Source organism: Athene cunicularia (genome assembly GCF_003259725.1).
Source record: "Athene cunicularia isolate RWA chromosome 1 unlocalized genomic scaffold, athCun1 chr1_part2, whole genome shotgun sequence".
NCBI classification, from domain to species: Eukaryota; Metazoa; Chordata; class Aves; order Strigiformes; family Strigidae; genus Athene; species Athene cunicularia.
In genome coordinates, this window is record NW_020799092.1 from 29,048,338 (window position 1) to 29,071,352 (window position 23,015).

The 23,015-nt window shown below is 45.3% G+C and overlaps 2 protein-coding genes across 10 annotated transcripts in view; both read right to left on the reverse strand.

Moving 5' to 3' along the window:
* Window positions 1–1,827: 1,827 nt before the first annotated feature.
* REP15 (RAB15 effector protein) lies at window positions 1,828–5,855 on the reverse strand. Its single transcript, XM_026861868.1, is given in 3 exon segments — window positions 1,828–3,471; window positions 3,474–3,574; window positions 3,576–5,855. Coding segments are annotated over 3 exon segments (738 nt in total). The 5' UTR covers window positions 3,659–5,855; the 3' UTR covers window positions 1,828–2,917.
* Window positions 5,856–7,875: 2,020 nt separating this feature from the next.
* The window catches only part of PPFIBP1 (PPFIA binding protein 1), a 112,155-nt gene continuing 97,015 nt past the window's right edge, over window positions 7,876–23,015 (reverse strand). For 7 of the 9 annotated variants that reach the window (XM_026861707.1, XM_026861733.1, XM_026861715.1 and 4 more), the window contains 12 exons: window positions 21,857–21,889; window positions 19,520–19,661; window positions 19,113–19,241; window positions 18,310–18,460; window positions 17,000–17,111; window positions 16,765–16,853; window positions 12,211–12,333; window positions 11,302–11,427; window positions 10,278–10,466; window positions 9,569–9,748; window positions 9,179–9,244; window positions 7,876–8,584 (listed from right to left, as the gene is read on the reverse strand). In XM_026861707.1, coding sequence (XP_026717508.1) covers window positions 8,498–8,584; window positions 9,179–9,244; window positions 9,569–9,748; window positions 10,278–10,466; window positions 11,302–11,427; window positions 12,211–12,333; window positions 16,765–16,853; window positions 17,000–17,111; window positions 18,310–18,460; window positions 19,113–19,241; window positions 19,520–19,661; window positions 21,857–21,889 — 1,427 coding nt within the window. In that variant the 3' untranslated portion in view covers window positions 7,876–8,497. The remainder of the gene's footprint in view (window positions 8,585–9,178; window positions 9,245–9,568; window positions 9,749–10,277; window positions 10,467–11,301; window positions 11,428–12,210; window positions 12,334–16,764; window positions 16,854–16,999; window positions 17,112–18,309; window positions 18,461–19,112; window positions 19,242–19,519; window positions 19,662–21,856; window positions 21,890–23,015) is intronic. The other 2 variants (XM_026861752.1, XM_026861744.1) reach the window with 1 other exon arrangement.

Consider the following 23,015-nt stretch of genomic DNA (forward strand, 5'->3'; position numbering starts at 1 on the left):
TGGCCTTTTTCACATCTGTGTAAGAAATAAAAGTATTTTGCAGGTGAATCACCTGTGTGTTACTGAGCACATCATCTTCAGCAAACTGTAATTGTAAAATACTCTAAAGTGAAGGTTCAGAAAAAAAGCCTTATTTACCCAAGTGCTCCTCTCTCTTGAGTTTGGTGAAAGCTGCTGTATTTGGATGCCAAATCAAGGAGTAAACTAACTGTTTTTCTGTCACTCCAATCTCCTCTTTTTACCTTTATTTTGTATATCTTCCTTGTGAACATGAGGCTCTTTTAATAAATAAAAGGAGGGATTTTATATAATCTACTGAAAGAAAACTGTGTCACAGTCCCCTTTGCTTGATGGTCCTGTACTATAGCATTTAAACAAGTCAGTGGTACATTGGTTTTGTTATTTTCTTTTTTTCTTTGAGCCAGTTCATCTGTCTGTCTCAGAAAATAGTATTCCTCCCATTTTCTGACAGGATGTGCTGAGTACCACTAACCTCATGCATTTGGGGAGACATGAACCTCCTGGATGAAGGCGTTTTGTGGAAAGTTTCGAGAGAAACAGGATGAAAAGAGCTGCTGCTGCTTTGGCTCTGCCAGAGGTGGGGCCCCTTTGCTTACCATGGGGCCAAGGCAGGATCCCCCCACCCAGGGACTGCTCCTGCTGCAGCAGAGGGTCTGCGAGGAAGGAGGTAAGAAAGGAGCCGTTCTCCTGGAGCTGGGGCTTGAGCCTGCTCTTCCCCTGCTGCTGCGGCAGTCCCAGCTTTGCTTTGACCTAGAGAATTCTCCATGGGTTTAAACTGCCTGAGGTCAGCACCTTACCTGGGAAATCAGTGTGTACAGTTACAAGAGCTTGTGCTGAGGCTGTGAGTCACCTGGGCTGAGCCTCCAGCTCGGTCAAATTTACATTGTTAAATAGTTTGTTGTGCATCTTCCCCATTATTAGCTGTAGTGCAGAGCCTTGGCCAGTTCCCACTGTCACTAAGTGCTTGAGCTCCTGAGCTGAAACTCCAGGTGAGGAGTTTGGTGCCCCAGGGGGGGCTGTGCCCTGGCTCCCAGAATAACCACCAAGCCTGGCTGGCATCTCTCTCAGGTACCAGAGACACTTGGGAGGACACAGGTCAAATAACTGGCAAAACTGCCCTAATGTGTAACTTCCATAGTTCCAACTCTGTAAAGATGTTTCTGATTTTCCCAATGCCACAAAAGCATGTGAAACATCCAAAGAAAAAGGCCCAGCCCCTTTCAGAGTGTTCCTACAGAACTGAATAGCCTAAGGGACACAAGACTAGTTGCAAGATACCAGTTTAATGCAAAATTAAAGCTTTTCTTCTGGTCTTTTATAAACCAATCAATCCTGCTGCAGTATTGGTTATGCTGTTACTTACTTTAAATAGGCAAAAAACCCCCACCCCAACCTTCCTGAATGGGTGCAGAGCCCCCACTCTGCACATGCCCCCCCCCTGCTGTGTGTGTTTTCTGTGTAAAACACCAGCAATTCCCTGCTACACACACACACAGTGATGCCAGCTCTTTAAAAATAACTATCTCAATGAACTATTTCAAAACCGAAAGGCCTCCCTTCTCTATATCCAGCTACATTTCTGACTCGGCAAAAATTTCACAGTTCTCTTCTGTTTGTTGTCACTTCAGTTCACCTTTCAGCCTCCACATGGAAAGCTGTGAACAGCGCTTCTGGCACTGACACTGCAGGTTCTTTATGCCCTTTTTTAATGGCTCTGTAAGGAACAGCCTCTATTTCTCAGCTGTCACAGCTGCCCCATCTTGTAACTCAATTAGTAAATAGTAAAATATGCATGAGCATTTGAAATTATTTTTATTCTGTTAAATAAAATTATAAGAAAGGTACAGGCAGAGGAGTTTTGCACTAACACAACTATTCAGCTATAAACAAACTGAATTTACCAGGCTCAAAACTGATAAGGTTTTCCTTCGCTAGTTAACAGTGGCTGAAAGAAATTACAACTGTGCACCCCAAAAGTCTCAGTCCACTAAAAGCTGAGGGAAATGGAATAAACCAGTCCATAAATGAAAATCGGCTGCTAAGCTACTGTAAACAAAGTCCAAATAATTTTGCCTCCTCTGGACTTTGCTCTCTGCCATGAGTGGTCAGAAGCTGCATCTGCTGCTGTGAAATGCAAAACCTCCCACCATGGTCTCCTGGCCAGGTTTTTGTCCCTGCTGCTTGATTTTTTTTCTCCAAATTTTCTTTACCCCCTGCCACTGCCTTTTGCCCCACCTTGACCCAACACACCTGCTCAGCAAGAACAGGCTTTGCAGCTGGGACCAGCCCTGCCTCTGTCACAGCTCTGAGGCCCTCTGGTGCCTGGCACCGAGCTGCTTTTAAGGGGCAGGTAATTAACAGGTTTCTCATCATGCAGCCCATTTCTGTGGCAGGGAAGGTCTTTTCCTCTTAGTTCCAAACCAGCTCACTCCTCCAAACCAGCATTTTTAAGCCCTGGAATTGTCCTTCATGCTTAATGCCAATCTGACCAGCACCAGTACATTTTATTACAGACTCAACCTCCTATTACAGAAAAAAAATCTGCCACACAGTAAACAAAGGCTGTGAGTCAAATCTACCACGACCTCCCAAAGGCTCAGAGTGATGAAGCGTTCATCAGCTCCAGCCAACACTTAATGCTGGCAAACAAAATGTTCTGGAAAAATTACGTGCCTTCTATAAACCCATTTTTCTGGCAGGTACGTCCTGTTGTTTTAAAACCTGGAAAGACTGATTCAGCCTGGCTTCTGCAGGAGCTAAGGGAGTGCAATGAGGGGAGGGGAAGGTGGGAAATAAGAAGGTGGAGGGAAGAGCATGTGAGAAGTGAGAGGCAGAGCTGAGCCCCATGCAGCCTCTGGTGCCAGCGTGCAGAAAGCCACTGCTGTTAACCAGTTGTTTATAGAAACTTCACGTACACGTTGCCCACCTCCTTTGGTCTATTTTTTGTGCCGAGGCAGTTTGCCAACATGTCTTTTGCGGGCAGGAAGCTGTCAGTATTGGTGACAAATTGCCCTAGCGCATTCCTGCCTGACAGGCGGCATTTTTGCTCCTTGGCAATGCTGTCTAGCATGACTCCTCGGATGTCCTTAGGCTCCCCTGGCACACCGAAAACTATGAACAAGCCCAGGCAGTCCCGTCCTACCAGGCAGCAGAACTCTGCCAGCTTCTCAAACCTGCTCTTGTTTCGGAAGCGCTCGTCTGCCAGCGCGGCTTCCCGGCAGCAGTCCTGCACCGCCTCAGCAGGGCTGCCTTCGCCATGGACCAGCTCAGCCAGCTGCAAAGCCTGCACGGCGAGCTGAAGTTTGATCTGCTTGTCAGCTCCAGACAGAGTCCAGATCCAGTCCACCCCAAACAGGGAGGACTGCTGCTTGGTCATCTTGCTGGTCATGATGCATTCCTCCGCTCCCTTTTCCACGCAGAAGCAGATGAAGTTGACCAAAAAGATCTCAGAGTGTTTGTGGCTGGCTGGAATTTGCTCTGAGGATCCACAAAACCAAGATAGTCCTTCAGCCATTGAGATGCATGGACCACGCCTTGGCTGAAGACTTCACAGTCTAGTTTCAGCCTTGTTCTCCTGGCTGTCCTCATGTGAGAACTTCTGGCCCATTTTCTGTGCAGGAGGAGGTTGTTTCCACATGCAGACTGCTTTGGAGAAGTCCCTGCCTTTTCCAGTGAGGGCTCTGTAGGTGCTGGGCTCAGCCAGACCTATTATTAAGCATCTACACGGCTACCTGTTGGCTTCCCGATGAAGGTCAATGGCAGAGGTGAACTCCATGAGCCGGCTGCTGGCTGCAGGGCAGATGGGCTTTCTCCTGGGTGTTTCTCCACAGCTGACTGAGCAGCAACCAGCCAGACAGGCCCAGTAACTTCCACACCTGCTGAATTCCTTGGTGCTTGTTTTCCTTATTGTTAATTCTGACACCATTTCTTTAGCTGATGTTATCTCATTCCAGTCTGATCTTATCTCCTTTGATCTCATTTTTAGGACTATTACAGAGAAGCCATTTTATTGGTACTGAGTGCTTCCTGGAGATGAAACCACTTTTTTGTGTTAATCATGGAGAGAAGAGTATGCATCCAAACATGAAGACTTGTACAGGATGCTTGAATTGATGTGGTGGTCTTTTTTGATGGGCCACTGCCCGTGTCCCAGTATTAACTGCTGCTGCCAGTGGTTGTGCCACAGCAACCGCACATGGACTTGAACTTTGGCTCAACTGAGCAGCTTGTGCTGTTGCTGCCTGTACCTGGATTCATCTCAGGGAAGCTTGGACAGGCAGCCCACGCAGGACTGTCAGTTACCAATAAACCCACTTCCTAACCTTACAAAATCCCCTCTCCCTAGGTGTGAAAGCTGGAACGTATGTTACCGCTGCAGAGGAGTCAGCCCTGTTCAGCTCTGGATGTTGCTGGTGCCAAATGTACCACTATGGTCTCTTCCTTGGCCCAGGATCTCACCATCGTTCTCAAGAAACAGGCTGTGTCCTGCTGGATGCTGCTCTTCCTTCTCCTCTTCACTCTGAGTGAAAAAAGTATCAAGAAACTGTCTTTCTCTGCCCTTTTTACTCTCATTGCTCAAAACATCTTCATACAATCTCTCTCTCTCCTGCCTACAGATGTTCTTGTGCTCCTGCCACCCCACAGGGAACACCTTCTCAGGTGCACGGGCTGGTCGGTCCTGCTGCTGCCCTTGGGTCTCTCTCCAAGGAAGAGATCATGTTCTATATATTATGTCTTTTTTTCCCACAGGTCTTCAACCATCTCCATTCCTTCATGACCTTCTCACATCTATGATTAGGGGGCGTGCTGCTGCTTCTTCTGTTACCTCTGACAGTAACTCTAATTTCCTTTCTACTCAAGGGTTCCCCAGCACTCTCCTAATACTCTTTCTTTGCTGACCACTGCTCCAAATCCACTGGCAACTCAGGTTTTGCTTCTTAGCTGCCTCAGAGAGCACTATCTACTTCCTCCCACCTAAGGATAAGAAGCACAGTAGGAAAAGCTCTTGCTGCAAATGAAAATGCCAAAATACTAAGGTGAAACATGAAGTATGCACTAAACATTCCTAAGAACAAAGCAGTGCAAGGTATAAAAAGCATGCAGGTAGGGTAAACACAAATGCTCTCCTAAAGGGAAAGCCAGGATGCAACAATACCTAGTAGATGGTAATCAAGTCATTCCAGAGGTTATTCTGGGTAACTTCTACATTCCTAAGCATATATGTAATTTATGCAAACAGAAAAAAGGTGGGTTTAATCTCCATAGGCTCCTGATGAATACGCATCTATCTTTTCCTCATCACTGTAAACAGACAACAAAAGTTTAGCATCCTCTAGGTTTCAAAGTGCTTATCCTCACTATTCCCATTGAAATACTAAACCTGATGAACAAAACCATAGAAATGAAGGTAAAGAGATGGGGGTTATACATTTTCTGGTCTGTTATCTGGGCTACACCAGCCAAAATACTGATCATAATTTGTACCTGCACCCCAGCAACAAAATGTAGTTTGGGGGAGCTCAACTCCTGTTGGCAAAGCAGCTGGAGCTCCTCGGACTGCTGAGGGCACAGGGAGGGGAATGACACCTGGTCCAGGGAAATGGCTGCCCTTTATAGCAAGAAGGGCCAGAGCCCTTCAGCACCCTGCAAGGACTCCCCAAGCAGCACACACTGACCAGTGGGGAAGCGCCTTCTCATCACCCCCTGCCAAACAGCCCAAGATGGCTCAAAACTGGATCCCAGAAATAAAAGACTTGGGGTAGTTGATTTCTTAGTGCCTGCAGGACTTGGCTAACACCTATCGACAAATGAACAAACAACTCCACATGTGATTTTGCCCCTTCTCCCTCCTTTGTCTTTTAAATAGAACAAAAACTTCCTAAGAAAATAAAAGGAAAAAAAAAGGGGATACATGAGAAAGGAAGCAGTTTCCAGAAACACCTGGCGTTTTCCATAGACTTTATTGGACTTTACATGGTAATACACAGTAGTTATGTTGCCCTCTTCAAACACACACAAATTAAAATACCCCAACGGTATCAATTGTGTGCACATAAACTTCCTGACGTCATCACCTGCTTTCAAATTCCACCTCCATAAAATAACCAAGGTTCAGACAAGAGGATGACCTGGCTTCCAACCGGTGAAGGCAGGAAAGGGTTTTTTGGAGCAGAACGTTACTTACACTGGACTTAAATAAACCATCATCTGCTGTTGTTGATACACTTGCTAACAGCACTGAAGAGAAATCAGAAAGTGATTGTGCCTATTTCAGCATATAACGTTGTGACGTTAGCCCCCTCCTTTTCTCTCTTCTGAATACCCAGTCATATTAACTAGTCAGCATCTAGTGAGAGCGAATCTGGAGATCTGCTCAGGAGCCTGCACCATGTCTTCCCAGTGCTCCTGCAGCATTTGGGGCAGCACGGTCTCAAGCTCAACTTACATGTAAATAATAAACCGTATTGCAGAGTATTCACAGGAAGCAAGCCCTGAATTCACATCCCAAGCATCTGCACCCTAAAGCTGACAGCATACAATGCAGTATTTCTGCCCGAATAAAATACCTCAAACACCCCCAAGACTGCGGAGGAAGAAACAACAGACAGCAAATTATTTGCAGACAGGCATCAGTCAGGAGTATCAAATAAAGCATCAGTTGCGATCTGTCTGTAGACAGATGGTAAGCAGCACAAACTATTTTATGAATACATTATGGATTGTTTGCCTGGCTCCAGTTACTAAAGAAAAAATGGCAGTGCTTGACATTATGTGTAACACAAGCAGTCCACATCAAATTTTTCATCTTGGTACATAAGCAATAGCCTACAGCACACATCCTTCCAAGAACCAGGCTTACCAGGTCACAATAACAGAATGCTAGAACGAGTCTCCAATCTACTCCAATATCTGATGGGAGCTCCCTGGTAGCCCTGGAAGAACCTAGCTTTGTTAACAGTGTTTCAGAAATATCTAGGAAGTCAGCACAAATCTAACATCCCCACCAGCCACGTGTCAGAAACAGCCTCACTTCCAGTAAGGAGAGCGATGAAACGAGTGACAAATGCTTGGGAAAGCAACACACCACTGCAAGAAACAATTCCAGCTGTACTTTTTTTGCCTTTACAAAGCAAAGAAGCTTCATGCCATTGTGCTAAAATACATGCGACATTCAACACCATAGGAATAACCACTGTAATAAACAAGAGTTACTTTTTGTTGTTTGCTTTTGGCTAGGACACCTCGCAATACCGAAGTCTGACCAAAGATTTCCACTGGCTAGTTAGGGTTTTCAAAATCTGATGATCTTCAAAAGCAGAGGAGCTGTGCTTTAAGAAGGTAAAACAATGAGCAACATGTTTGATATTTGAATTTTGGAGGAAAAGTCCCACTTTAGCTTTAATATTATGAAATAATATATTTCCTATACATTTCTCTATATAACTTTGATTTTTTTGCAACTACACCATCTTTATGTTAGTCACAGCACAGAAATATCCCTTCTATATGCAGGAAGTACTCTTAACTTTAAGGAAATTTTTAAAGTCACAGAAGTGTTAAGAACCCTGTTTGAGTGCTAGAACTACTGCTGCTGAGAACAAGAAAGAACATGTTTTAAAATCTGCAGTTTCCATATGAGTCACTGCTAGAAGAAACATGCTTTGTAATTGCTTCATCCCAAATGGAAGATCATTAAACTGTGCACTTAGTAAAAAGGAACAAAAGCAAACAGTTCCAAAGGTCAGCCTGCCTTTTCCAGTAACCAGCTGGTATGCAAACTGGCATAAGTTTTTTTTACAACCCTCTCCCTTTCCCCTACACCTTAAACTTTCGCTTTTATATGTTCTTCATATACTTCTTTTTTCTTTCTTTTTTTTTTTTTTTTTTTTTTTTTATAAAACAGTATAAAAATAAGACCAACAGTCAAAAAGTTACTGGGAAGTTTGTGCAAGGCTTGGATTACTAAAATCCTGCACTGGATGTCACAGGAAGGGCAGAACTGGTATTTGTACCAAACAAATGCACTTGAAAAAGAGCAGTAACATCTTTTTTCAGCTGAGAGCCTAGAGAAAGCTGATGCACGATATCCACAGACACAGTACTTCTACCTAACATCATCTGTTATCTTGAAACAGTATAAGGGATTATCTGAGGCCATGAATAAGCAAAAGGAGCACTATCATACCACGTAAATTTAAATGCAACACTCTGAAACATATCACCAGTTTGTACATTAAATATAGTAAAAACAATTACCATTCACCAGTGTCTGTGTGTTTCTTATGGCAACTTTTAGAGTAGGCACCTTTTTTTTTTCCCCCCCTCCTTTTCTTTTCAAATTCTCCACCCCCCAGAGTTACTTCTAAGAAACAGAAGCAAGAGCAATGTCATGTACGAGATCTGCTGCCGGTCACATGAATGATGGCGTTTCTTGCACACAGGAAAGTGAGCCTTTGTCAGTGCCTGGTAGTTACTGTCACACGTTGGAGTCCTCATCTGTTATACTGGTGCTGGGAGAGCGAGTCGCAAAGTCTTTAAACATTTCATCCTCTTTCAACATGTGCTAGAAGGGAAAGGAGAGAAGAGAAGAGCCGAGGTTCAGGCCCTCACAGTTGAATGCAGGCACCCGGGCCGCTCTGCTTCTGCGCCCTCAACCCTGCCAGACACCGCTTTGTTCTGCTGAGGACGTTTCTCACCCGTGCTGGTGACAAAACAGCTCGCTGCTGTCTGCTGGCCCAAACGGCATGGGGAGGAGGCCTGGGCTGGGCCGACACCCAGTAAATCTGCCGTGACCCTCAGTTGGCAACTTATGGCCCAAGGGCAACTGGGTGCCAAGTCTCTGCCCTCCCCGGAGCGCAGGGAGTCGGAGAGGAGAGATGGCAACCACGGGCCACCACTCCCAGGTGGGGAAACCTCCCTGCCAGGATGGGCAGGTACCTTCCAAAACTGCTGGTGTTTCTTTTCCCTTCTGTCCCTGTACAAAACCAAAAGGACCTCAACTGACCCCTAGTTCTGATGAGGCTTCACTATACCTGTAATTTCATAGTACTTATATAGTTCAGCCCTCAGAGACCAGTGGCACTTCGCCCAAGGGGTTTATACCCATCTTACAGAAATAGAGATCTTATTCCACAGGGCCCCCCCTTTTAAGCCTTACTGTCAAGTTGTTGATGCCTTCAGAAAACGCTCCTATTTGTCTCACTGTCCCTTCTGAATCTTCCATCTACAAAAGACAGATCATGAATAACGACTCAAATTCACTGCATGCCATGACAGAGTGGACGTAACACAGCTGACGTGGTCTGAGCGAGGCAGGACCGTGCCCCATCGCGAGAGGACAGTTGTGCCAGAGCAGGTCCTGAGTGTGCTGCAGTCACTGCTTGCACCTCCTCGGGCCGAGAGACGCTCCCCTCAGAACGCTGGGCAGCTGCACTGAGCCACGACCTCCAGGGGCCAAAGCAAAAGGAAGGCTTCCCTGGGAAAAGGGAGGTTTTCCACCAAGCCTGACAGCACAGTCAAGGACTCCAAACTGCTAGAACTGACTTACCTGCTCCAGCCTGTCCAAATCATCATCATCATACACTCGGATATCCAGGCCAGGCTTAAAACCCTTCTTTGACCCACTTCCAGATGCCCGTCCCAGCTCCATTGGACACACATACTCTTCCACATCATCTTGCTTCTTCTTCCTCAGGCTTCCAAAATTGCTGAATGCAAGTTTCTTTGGCTTACAATTGAAGAGAAGATTGACAGGAAGTTAGAGAATCAGCAAAGAATTAACAGATCTCTTGCACTGGTGTTTCAATTATGAAGGATCTAAACAAAGATCTTCCAAATAGCTGTTATTTCATGATAATTGCACCTGAAAGAACAAGATGTGTCCCCTCATTCTACCACTGTTAAGACAAAACCATTTAAAGGATACCAAATGGGATCAGAATCCCACTGCATTAAACTATGAGCATATGAACAGAGACAGTCTCCCTCCTAAACGTGTCTCAGTACAGACAGAAGGACAACACACAGGAGTGGTACCTCTTGCCTGGGCACGAGAGGCTGAGGTGTGGTGTGTTCATGGTAGACACAAGTGTCAAACCCAGATCTGCTGAGTCCCGCTCTCGTGCTTCTTTCATTAGCAGCCAGCCCCTTCTTTCAAACCTTACTGAACTGCCCACCAAACATAGATAAAACCAGCACACTGGAGATGTAAACATCTGCCTGGAAGCTCACACACTAGCCCAGGACAAGTGACCTACCTTTACTTTGGCAGTTGCTGTTAAAAGGACATAGTCTGGGGACTCCATGGCTTCACGTTTCTGCTGCTGGGCCTCCTGCCCAATGAGGAGGTTGAAATGAGTCGCCAAGTGTCGTCTCAGTAGTGTCTTGTTTGGTGGAATGTTCAGTAACTGTGCCATGGTTTCTACATTGAAACGAGGCTCCAGAACCTATTAATCGAACCACAGAGAATGAAGCCAGTACTGCCTGATGAGGTCTCAAGGACATCAACAGGCACATCTATCTTGGTCACCTCCTACCTGTTGCTTTGGGGTTTTTGTTTGTATTTTAGAGGAAACATACAACAAAGAGAGAGAAAAGAGAGTTAACTACTTAAAGGATTTGTAAAATCCTACCTCCAGGTTTTCCTTCTTGAGTTGTAAACAAATGGGCAGGCAAGAAAAAAGGAATAAACACCCTTAACTCATGTAATGTGTGAAGCTGCCACAAAATGTTTACCCACCATCCTCTTTAATTCTGGAAAATGTAGCCAGAGGGATGATGGAAAATAACAGACATAAATATTTGGAGCAGGGATCTTAATCAACACAACAAACCTCTGCAAAGTATAAATCTTGTCTGGAGTATCTGATGCTAGAGCAATTAAAACCAATCCTGGTTTGACACAGAAATCACAAATTTTTACAAAAGTTACAAGCCTTCCTCACAAAATAAGAACATATCCAGGTCTAGGAAGGAATATGGTGGCTGTTTAACAGCATGATAACAGTGTACAGCACTGTAGGACAGGAGGTTGATAATGCCATAACTAAATTAAATTGTGAGGGGAATATGGATAACCAAACCCACTGCTGCCCCCTCTAATTCTGCCCAGGACATTAATGATCTTTAAACTGTAGGGTAATACATTTTGATAGCAATGTCTTATTAAGCAGAGTAAGAACATAAGGTGTGTGCAGCAAAGATAATGTCAGAACTTTGCTTTAGTGACTCTCAGACATATTTTTTTAAAATAAAATGGAACAAGCCAGCCTAAACCCTTACCATCAGTCCCCCATGCACACCGCTCCCACGCAGGTTAGGCGCGTACTCTGCCAGGTCAACAGAGCGCAACCACTCCATCACGCGATGGTTGGTCCACTGGGTGACCTCAGAAGGTGTGACGTTATTCTGTGAGCAGGAGGAACAGGCGGTTAAGGAGACTCCCCGACTCAGCTGTCCTAGCCCCTGAAGCAAACATCTCCTGCCCTTCATGAATGCAAGTCCTTGCACTTGAGAAACCCCTCTTTTTGGATTGCTCTGCTGCAGTAATAGCAGTGTGGAGGTGGGTCTGGGCAGGGGGCAGGTCTGTATTATGCTTCACGTCATTCCATTATCCTGCTGTGCACTAGGACTACCTGCAACTTCTAGCAGTAGAACTGAAGATTTAGCTAGCTCCATGAGCTGCTGTGCTTTTCTTACAGATACGCATTGCGAATCTAAATCCAAGAGTCTGGGTTGCCTCATCATGCATTGCCCTATACAGCTTCCAAAACAAGCTGATGGCAGTCTTCCATCTGGCCACTGGGCCAACTCCTCTTACACAGAAAACTTTAACACAGCCATCCATTTTCCAGAGAGTTACACAAGACTCATGGCAACAGTGCGCTGAGATCAAGACGATTTACGTTCATCAGATGATCGGGATGACCCAGAGCACATCAGAGACTGGGCCAAACCAGCCAGCTGTGAGCTAGGAAGAGAAGCGGGGGCCATGGCAGGTGGAGGAAAGTTAGTAGCGTTCCAGGTACTGATGGCAGAGCACGAGACTGAAGAGTAATAGGAGAAAAAGGAAACCGAAAATGAAACAGAATGAGAGGAAGGAGGAGACAGGAGGAAAGTGCAGAGCAGGAATAATCAGAAACACCAGGGAAAAAACCCTAGTCTCTTCCCAGCTTCATCTGAAAGCAGTACCTCATCAGACGGCCTCCTGCGCAGACAGTTGGGCTCAAAGTTATTTATTCTCAACACCTGAATGGCTCTTTTGATGCTGAGGTGGTGGAGGACACTGACAACTTTCAAGGACAGCAAGTCATCCTGTTGAAGAGGAAGGTGAAGTTAATAAACATAAACATGCTTATTGGTGGAACCAGCATCTGAAGAGACTACTTTGGACCCTGGCTTAAAATGGCACATCTGACACATTCTGGGGTAAGATTTTAATATGTAAGACATATGATTAACATCAAACCATCTGTCCCAAAATAAAAGCTTTCCATTTTGTACTGTATTAGCTCCTGAGCAATGTTCTTCACATGGAGTACAGAGCTTAGTACACAAAACCTGGGCTAACAAGGAGGGGAAGGGGTGAGATCACACACCCTCAGCGATCTGATTAGAGCCAGGACAGCTTTGCACAGCACATCAGACTCACCTGGCATTTGCATTTAATCCTGCCAAAAGTTTTAATACCACAAACATCCAGCTAAAAGCCTAACTGAAAACAATAAATCACCCTGAAAATTGAGGCATTCTGTATGGTTAGAATGAAAAAAAAGAGGGAAGAAAAATATGAAGGTGTGTCAGGTTGGTCTCCCACAGCTGCAAATGATAAATGTTTTTTGAAATGCTTGTCACAAGTGATTGAATGATGGAAAGGTGATCATACTCAGGCTGTGGAAAGGCTCACCTTAAATCACCTTGGCCCCAGCTCACCAAGCTCCTACCTTGTGCAGGCACCTGCTACAATTCGAGGGAAGGAGGGCAGGTGGCCAGGAGCACCAGCTCCCCCTCCTGTGTGCCACAGGAGCATGCTGGACCATGGGCAGCCTGAAGGTTGGTTCTGTGACAAGGCACTGCAAGGCAACCTGGCTGTGCCTTCACACCACACCACTTTCAGCACGGAACGAGCCACTTCTCATACACTGCAGGGCAAGAGCCTGCAAAGGCACAGCCACATTCCTTCCTGCAACACATCAGTGATACTAAAAAAGCAGTCAGTTCTTTCTCCAAAAGCTTGATTCGTGCAATGTTTTCAACTTAAACATTCATCTCACAAAGGGACTTATTTTATATCTAAGCACAGACTGGCTGTTTAGGCTCCCACCAGCATCTGTGGAAAGCATCAGGCATCCCTGCATGCCATGCCAAGGGACGAAATGGTGCCTCAGTGTCCCTCTCTGCGCTGACAACTGTGCCTTTGGCTGGACAGGTAGCTTTTTGAGATGTCCAGAGATGGGAGAGATTAGTTCCTCCCTTCGTGACTGCAGCTGGAAGGAGGAGTTTTGCTTTGGGTCCACTGAAGTTCCTTCTTCTCCTCCTTGTACTCGGGACTCCTTCCAACCACCGAGGAGGGGAGAGACCGAGCCTTCTAGCACCCAAGGGGGCACAGGAGATGTGGTGGGCAGTGGTGAAGGAGACAGAAGGTTTAGATGAGTCTCACAGGTTAAAAAAGGCAGCTGGTGCTACCCAACACCCTGACCTGCCACCAGTTTACAATCTACATAGTGTGGAAGGTGTCACATTTTGTTGAGTCCCTGTTTTCATTCCAATGGCCAGCCCCAGAAATTTAGCATTTCAAAACCAAAATCATCAGATTCTCTCTGATTAGGGAGTGGCAGCCATGAAAAGCTTGTAAGGAGGAGGACGTGACAGGCCCAGACAGACCTATCAGCTCCCTGGCTGCTGCTGTCGCTCCAGGAGTGTTACAGGAGAAAATCCTCCCCTGCACTGCAACTGCAGTCACCTGCTGTGAGACTTCCACTCCTTCCGCCGTAATTGGGTCCTAACTGTGCCAAGTGTCTCAAAGTCCAATTCTCTGCTGTTGCAAGCTGTCTAACTTAGATAAATTTATGCATCCTTGTGCTAGGGTTAACCCGGCTTAATATGTTTCAGTATTACTTATGTGCTATGGATATTGGACTCTATTTTGTCAGAATATTTAGATTCTTTGCTTACTCAAACAGTTCATTGTGTTCAGCTAACCTTAAGATGATTCTAAGAGTAGAGTTTCTATGTCATGGTTTGCTATTTTACTTATTATAAAATAATATTTGCTATTATTTATTTTGAGTCAGGGTAACTTGACAAGATTTTTTAAAGTATTCCTTCATACTTTGCACACAGCTGTATTTAGTTGGTTGTTTACACTGAATCTGTTGTTAAAATTTGATGGTTAAACTCTGTGTAAAAATATCCCTAGTGATCTACAATGAAAGGGAAGTGACAGGAAGAATATCTATTTAAAAGGCAAAGCTCCTGCTGCACATCCCTCCTTTGTCCACCTATTACCTTTCTTTTAACACAAAAAAGACTGACTGTTGAATATTAAAAGTTCCCTTACGTTACAGCCTATGCTGCATCTTATCCACGTTATTAACTGGGTGAGGATTGAACAAGACCAAGCTCAATGTAGCCTCCTGGCATCAGATCTCCAAGACTTAAGAAGCAGAAGAAACTGCCTCCTACTTTTAGATTACTGTCCAAACTCAAAACACTGAAGGAAGAAAACCACCAAACCCCACTACATAAAGCAGTATTTAACATGTGACTGCCATGGACTCCACAGCAAAGTCACGCCCTGTAGTGGAGGCAGGCTGGTCCTTGCTGTTTACAGGAGAGTTAGATGGACCAACCCTAGGCTTCCTCCTGGTGCTACTGTAAAGCCTATACAAAACACATGCAAATAGAGCATAAAAAAGGCACCTTTTACTCTGCCCATGGTGTGGCTCATGGGAGAACAGGAGTGTGACTGACAACTTTTGTTATACAGAAGGAATTAGTATTATCGATGCTTGGTTTGCATTTGTGTCGCCAGAGAAGAAGAAAGGTCTTATCTCATTTTACCTGAGACTTTACACAAAGGAAACCTGCTGGGTTGGCTTCACCTGACCAGTAATAAAGTAGGGAGCTGATGGTGTGCTCAACATTTTGAAATACATTATGGAAAAGCTAATACATGTAGACCATTTTCAAACAAGCTGGCTCTTAAAACTGCAATTTTCTTCAAAAGAAATTGTGTGGGTTTTCTTCACCTATTTCCACATGAATAGGTAAGTAGACAGAATGTTTTTTGAAGAAAAAAATTCCACCTACTTCTATTAATAACAACCTGAAGGGTAAAGGCCCAGCTGCATCAACTGTGACCACAGAATTTGCGCCCTTCTGTGTACAAACACTGTCTGAGCACATCAGTGTCATGCACAACTGCTATGCACAAGATCGCCCACTTCGCATGCATGATTCTTGTCTCTTGCTTACTCTGTTTGCTCTTCCACCTTAAGACAGTGTCTTTAAATCTGGAAGGAACAGAGGAAATACTCGCAGGTGTTCTGTTTTCTACAGGTTACAGCTACTGCAGGCCTTCTGTTTTCTGTAAGTTACAGCTATCAGCATTAGCTTAACTCAGGACACCCACTACAATTTCAAGGTGTCCTTTAAGCGCTGAAATGAAGCACACAGACATTCTCACACATCCTTTTAGTGGCACCGATGCCTCTGACTCTCTGACGTCCCTCAGCATTCTCCCTGCAATCATCCAGAAAATGTGAAGATCTGATTTAGGAACCATTCAACAGCTTTGAAATTATTGTCAGAAGGTCCCATGAGACACGTGAGATGTTTAGCTGTTGGAGAGAAGTCTCCACTTTTGGTACACTACATGTGCATTGGTCTAGCCTCTGCGACACTGCAAAAGCAAGTAAGAGCAAGCCCTAACTTTAGCTTCCTTCTAGTAGATTCAGTCATGTGGAGACAACGACCATGAGGCACTTCTACATTCCTCTGTAGAAGTTTTAACACAGGCCCACAGTGATGCACAGTGGTCTGCTGGCCTCTAGAGAGGCACCGACTCTCTGCTCCAGGAAGCTACAAGCTGCATCGCTGTGATCCAGCTCTCTGGCTCCTTGCGGACACTGGACCCCCTCAGGTCCCCCTCTGGTCCTGCTCTCCCTGGACAGACAGGAGAATGGCCATCTGCGATGCAAGAGCTGGCACAGAGCTGCCCCGGCTGCCAGCCGGGATTTGGCCAGTGGCCACTCCGGCAGAGGGGCTGAGGAAAGAGTTGTCAATGGTGGTGCCTCCTCCCCAGCTGCAGCTGGCTGAGTCCTGGGGCCTCACCTCTCTTCCCCCTGTAAACAGCGGGGCAGGGAGTGCATCTGGGGCTGGAGCTGCTGCCACGAAAAGCTTGGGGGAAGTTGAGAGGAGGTGAAGGTGGGGAGGGAGAAGGCTGCTGGCAGAGGTGTGTGGTAGGGCACAACTGGTTGTGCTGAGGGGTGCGAAAAAGGTTGCTGTCACTGGTGAATGGACCCAAAGGGAGCAGGAGGAACACAGAAACCAGGATGGGGATGCTGGAGGGTGTTACATGAATTTAACATCTATGCCATCGCAGCAGTAGGCACGGTGAAAGCAGGACTCTCTAGTCTCAAGCGGTCCTTAGCGAGCTATCTGGAGGTATGCCAGCATGCACTGAACTAGGGAGAAACTAAGAACATGAAAAACATGTCAGGAGAAGAAAAGCCATTTACTCACCACGCTCATGTAATGGAGCATTCGGCCATCCACCTTTCCTTCATCAAACTGGGTCTTATACTGGGGGAGGCCGATGTCATCCAGCCACCCTAAGGCAGAGACAGATGATCATGTCAGTGTGGCAGCAAAGTTACCTGGCACCACTCAGTGTTGCTCTCATTCTTTGAGCCCTAAATTAGCCATAATTAGGAACGCCTGTCTAAAGTTGCTGCTTCCGCATGTAATAAAATCTTACTGGTAACCCAGTGGTAATCCAGCTTCCCATGATTGTTTTCCTCTTCAGATCCGAGCGCCTGCAGAGCGAGCTGAAGCTTCTTCCGATGCAATGGGTGCTTTATCCCAAGCTCCTGTGAAAGGAAAGAAAGCGTCAATCCTAGAGACAATACTGTATTTTATTTCTCCCTCTGCTGAATTACAAATGGTTTCAGAGAGTCACACTGTACTCAGGACTTGCTGGTGACTTAGCAGGTTTATTTTATATTTGCTGAGTATCAGCATCATTTTAGCACGTGTTCAGCACTAGGGAAAGGCCCACTCACTGTGGTGGATTAATTTCAAAATGTGGTGGATTCCAAACTGTAGGAAAATGTCAGCCACAACATTCTTATACCAGGTTAAAACAATCCCACAATATAAACCATGTCAGCATTCAGAAAAATACTTGATAGGATTATTTCCTTCCCTCCCACTTAGGTTAAAAGAATTATTTAGTTAAGAGCATGTGAAGGTCCCATGAACTACTGAAATTTATTAATACTTCCAAATGCATAACACCTTCCCCATTTTAATTGCAAGTGCAGCCATTCCAGGATCTCTTCAATCCCATATACACTTCCACAAGGACTTGCTAGTTAATGTTAACTCTGGTTAACAAGCCACTATGTTCATATCACACTCTTCTTGTTCCACTTGTAGTGTAACTGTAATTTTTAATTAGTTCACTGCATAATTGAGAAAGCAGGCTTACTATTTGCTGAGGAGAGTGATTTTTTAAAAGCTGAAAATTCAAATGTTAGATAATACTGTGGATTCAAAGTATAAATTGAATCAACTTTTATTTCTGACTCTAGTCCTAGAAAAAAGATAATTCTGTAATGATTTAAGACAAAGAGACTGATCCTCTTGTGTGCAACAAATCCTCATTCTTCTTTGTGTAAAATGTGCAGAAAATACAATCAGACAAAACCAGCAGTTTTTATACACGCTTCTCACACAGACATGAAATAACTACAATACACGAGGGCTAATGAATCAGGGCTACAAACCCAGGATAATGAGGCATTCTCACCTTTTAGAAGGTGGCATAGCCAACTGATATGTCCATGCTTAATGAAGTCAAATCACATATTTGTAATTATTAGCTTAATTACAGAACACTACATTTCTATGAAACTTCAACAAAAAAGAAACGGATTTGACTTTGCTGCAGATGACAATATTTTAAAAACTCATCTTGTTTACATTTTTACTGACATGATTTACAGGCACAGAAATAGCAATTTCTTTGTACCTTTAACTGAAAGCAGTGTTTCCAGTATTTCTCACCTTTTCCAGGTCCTGCTGAGAAGCCTGCAGAAGCGTTTGCCCAGACAGTATCCAGTGTTTGCCATTACTTATGTAAGAGCCTAGCCCTTGGTCCTGAAGCCAGTTGCAAACCTGCTCCTTCGTCCACTTTGCGAATGGCGTGTCCAGCTCACTACAGATTTGACCAAAAAAAGACTGATAAATCCCATGCCTCACATCTCCTATTCTCATACATAATGATAAAACCAAAACCTAAGCCTAATTCACAAGTATTCTGTGGGAGCTGGGACAATCTCCAGGGGAGAACATGCATCACGACAGGCCGCCAGGTGAGCCTCCTGTGGGAGGTGTCTCTACTTCTGAACTGTGAGCACCATGAAGTGCTTCGGGCTGCTGATCTTCTGACACTATCACAATAAACACGGTCTATTAATACTCATGAAAAAAACGACCTCTGCTGCTTCGTATGGCTAAAACTCTGAAGTGAGACCACAGTGTTTCATTTTAGCCTTTAATACCCAGAAGAGCAGGCAACATACCCGAGAAGTATCTGCCCCTGCCAGGTGAGGGCTCACACCCTGCTTTACGTGGCCCCCCAGCCGCGCTCCCGTGAGCAAGGCAGGCTCTGCTGGGCAGCAGGAGCCCACGACCCGGCCAACCCCACCCTGCAAAGAACATCTCTCAGAGGAGGAAGCAGCCTGGATCCACCCAGTCCCATCTGCCAGGAGAGGGGACCTTTGGGCACTGCACTCCTCCTCTGGACCCTGTGCTCTACCAGGGCTGGGGAAGGCGGGCACCGTCACGCTTTGCACCACTTGTCTTACCTGTGAGACTGCCCCAGGTCCCGAGACCAGCCCAGTCTTGGGCCCGCAGTTGCTCTTGTCCCTCCTCTTTTGAACTCTGTCTCAGACATGTCATCTGGGTTGAAGGTGGTCGACTGACTTCTTTTAAGCCTAGTTTAAAGGAAGAAAGCATATTCACATTTGGCTAAGGAAAAGGCTTGCTGCTGCTGCTGTAACCAATATAAGTGAGATCTCCTACAGGGTTTGTAGCTCTTCTTCTACCTGCCACCAACCTACTGTTAGTTCTCTCCAATGCCACACTGGCTCCTGCTCTTGACAGTAAACCATGGAGCCACAGGCTGAAGGGGGAAAAAGGGAAGATGTGCTCCCAGCAAACCCCTGCATAAGACCCAGCTCTGAAGAATGGTTATTTCTCATCTTTTACTTACTTTCCAAATAACTTCTTGATCCCCCTGGCCTTTTTCTTGGAATCTGGAGAAGGTGGTGTCATCTGTAGACTATCCGTTTCTTTTGGGCGAGGGGGCAAGCCAGCCAGATCCAAGTGATCTGCAGATCCCTTCTCCGTTTCAGCTATTGGAAAACAAAAGGCCCATCAAGACCCACTTGCGCAGGACTGTACAGATAACACTCCTGAACTTGGAATTGCCTCTTGCTAAAATTACTGAAAACCACCATGTTAAGAAAATGGGGCAAAGAAGGATGGGAAAATCCAGGAGAAACAATACGCGTTCCTCCTTCATGGGCTTGACTGGGCAAGGCAAAGCTCTGCACCAGTTAAGTGCCTTGCATCCAAGGTGGGCAAAAACCACCTTGTGAATCTATCAGTGAATTAAATCCCAAGTTTAGTTTTCCTTGGGGAGTGCTCCTACAGTCCTTTCACAGCCAGAGCTGAGGCACATGGATGCCCAGAAACAGTTCACTGCTGTGCATCCCCGAAGCACAGAAAAATAAGTAATTTCCCTGCAGGCATCTTTCCTAGTAACCTGCAGTATTACGTAAATTCCCCATCCAGGAAATTCCAGGAGCAGAAGGGCCCTTTTCCCCTCACTTCGGCAAACTATGGAATATTTTGTTCCTCTGCAGAGAAGCACCATGGAGTTTAGGCTCTGTCTGAACTACATGTTCTGAGTGATACACAAAGCATCTCTGGTTAGAGACCCTACACATTACCACCCACTCTAAAAGCATTAAATCCTTGAACAACAAACCTGAGGGCTCCTGTCCCCAAAAGCTCAACTAACAAAGAAGAAAACTATTTTAAGATAAATTTTAAAAGAAAACCATAAGAATTGCAGTATCTACTAGGCTACGTAAGCAGCGATATGCCAGCAAGTGCCAGACAGCTGAATAAAACTACCACGTGGAGTTTATGCCCCTTACTAGCTGGGGAACAGTGACAGCACGAGCCTGTTCAGATGAAGCAGCCGTGGCAAGGCAGCCGGCAGCAGGCTGACAGTCAGGCCTGTAACTACTTTTATCATCTTTTAACATGGCCATATAATTAGATGACCATAATTTGTTTTTTAACTGGACTCTCAGACTTCCAGAAGAAAACCAAACAAGTCACACAAGTCCAGGCAGCACATGTATTGCTGGGACACGTGGTCTCAAGCCACAGAGAACGCTGAGGCGGCCACAATGTGCCATAAACAGCAACAAACTGCAGGCTTTGCCAGAGTATCTTTCTTCTGGGCAAAGTTCAGATGATTCAGCCAGAATACAGCTGAACATGTCCCGTTTTCCACCAGTGTTTTAGGTGTTAAACCTTGCAGTGAAGCAACAAGGTCACATAACAGATTATTTCCAGGCACTTTGGTCTGACCACTACTGATAAATGGATCCTGCGAGAGACAGCACTAACGTCGAACCAGGCTTTTGCATTTGTGGTTTTTGCTTTACTTGTATTTAAAAAGTGCTAGCTTAGAAAAAATATGTTTAAACAGCGTTCTAGAGAGAGAATACCAGGACAAGGTTGGGCGCATTAGTAGCGGAGAGCTGCGGGTATTGCAACGTTTGCTCCTTGTCCCTCGCTCCCTTTCATGCACAACCCCATAGAGCAGCCAATATTTAAGGGGCCACAGGGGAAATTGTGAGGGCCCAGATCACTTGGTTTCTTCATCAGTGAGGGGCACACTGGCTGGCTCTACACGGTCCCCCACAACTGACAGAGCTCTGCTTGCTAAAGCAGGACCCTGCAGGTTGTACCCGCTCTTGCCAGAACCACTCAGGGAACACACACATCACAAGACTGGTTTTTACTATGTGAATGGCTCTATCCCTATCTGCCCCAGTTATTTCTCACCTGTTTATTATATGTATCTTAGAAGAGGAATTACGTATCCTTCCCCCCCAGTAGTCCCCTAAGTGAATGCCTGGAAAATATATCTCATTCCCTGCTTTGCCACCCTTTAAGCTCTTCCAGGAGCCACAGGACAGGTGACAGCAAAAGGCGCCTCCGGTATTTAAACATTACCCACACCCACCTGATAGCTTGGCCTGTGGGTAACTTTGTGCTCAAAGTTACGGCAAAGGTCTCTGCAAATTAACCCGCAATCTCTCTCATTAGTAGCAGTTACTGAGAAATGGCGCAGCTGACTTTTTAGCAGAGGGTAAATGTTACATGAAAACTCCTTTTAGTGATGGACAAAGTTTCGATGCAGAGCTCTGGTGTCTAGTTCTTGTCTAAAAAGTGTGTGGCCATAACCAGCTGTTAGCAGCAGTCACAAGACAGCGCTGGTACAGGCAGACATGCAGGATTACTATACCTAAAGTAGGTGCACTTGCACTTCGACTGCGATCTTCAGATATCCAAACAATGCACATAACCACACGCAGCACAATGGGAGAGAACACGCAGAGGGACAAGGTAAAACACAGTTCAAAACTTATATCAGCAAAACACAAGACAAAAGGAGGGAGGTACATGAGACACATGCGCCACACGCAATGCTGAATTCACACAGAGATTAGGATTACCAATTCCATGTTAATCCCCCTCTCACAAAAAAAAGAAATGCAGTAGAGCTCTACAGTGGAGAGGGTAAAACAGCACTGCAGTCACTTCAGTGCAGGGAGGTCACTTGCTCCATGATACATGGGGCAGGTGACTCACATGAGCTCCTGTGAGCTGGAAAGTATCTGGACACCAGCTTTACAGATGAAAGCACTGAAATCTGGATAACATAACTAACTTACTCGTATTCACAGGAGCCTGACTTAGACGGCCCATCTTCCAATCCATTATGACAGCCACAAGTACTCCACTTGGTTAGGCAAATTCATTTCAGGATGAAACAAGTGATTACACAAAAGCACACATGAAGTAAACCAAAACAAAGAGTCCAACCCTCAGAATAAACTGTACATCTATTCCAAGTAAGATAGCAAGTTCTCATGCTATATGTCACAGGTAAAAATGGACAATGTATAATAAATGTGTAGGTATGTTATTTCTTTTGAACAACAGTCAGAAGTTGTCTTTGAGTAAGCAAGAACAGGAGATTCTTCCACTCAGCAAAGCAGAAGCTATCCCCCTTAAGGCTTCTGAAGGATAAATTCCTAAGTCTTGTGCAAGAGAAAGCCAAAAACTTAGATGAATGGCAGTAGATCTGATGCACAGACTCCCTTGATGCTTGACCTGGAACAGTGGAAAGACTCCTACAGCAGAGCAGTGAATGCAAGTAGGATTTCAGTTGGTGGCAACACCAACTTCTGCATTAAGCAGAATATTTTATTTCTTTGTCATGCAAATTCATCAAATTACATTATCAAAACAACTCCCCCTCCACTACATGTCCAAAAATCAACACAAGCTTGAATAACTTGTGAATCTTGTTCCTGTTGTTACCATCTCTTTTGCAAGGCTGCTTAAACACACAAAAAATAAAGAGGAAGACTGAGTGCTGCTGCCGCACTTCTGTACAT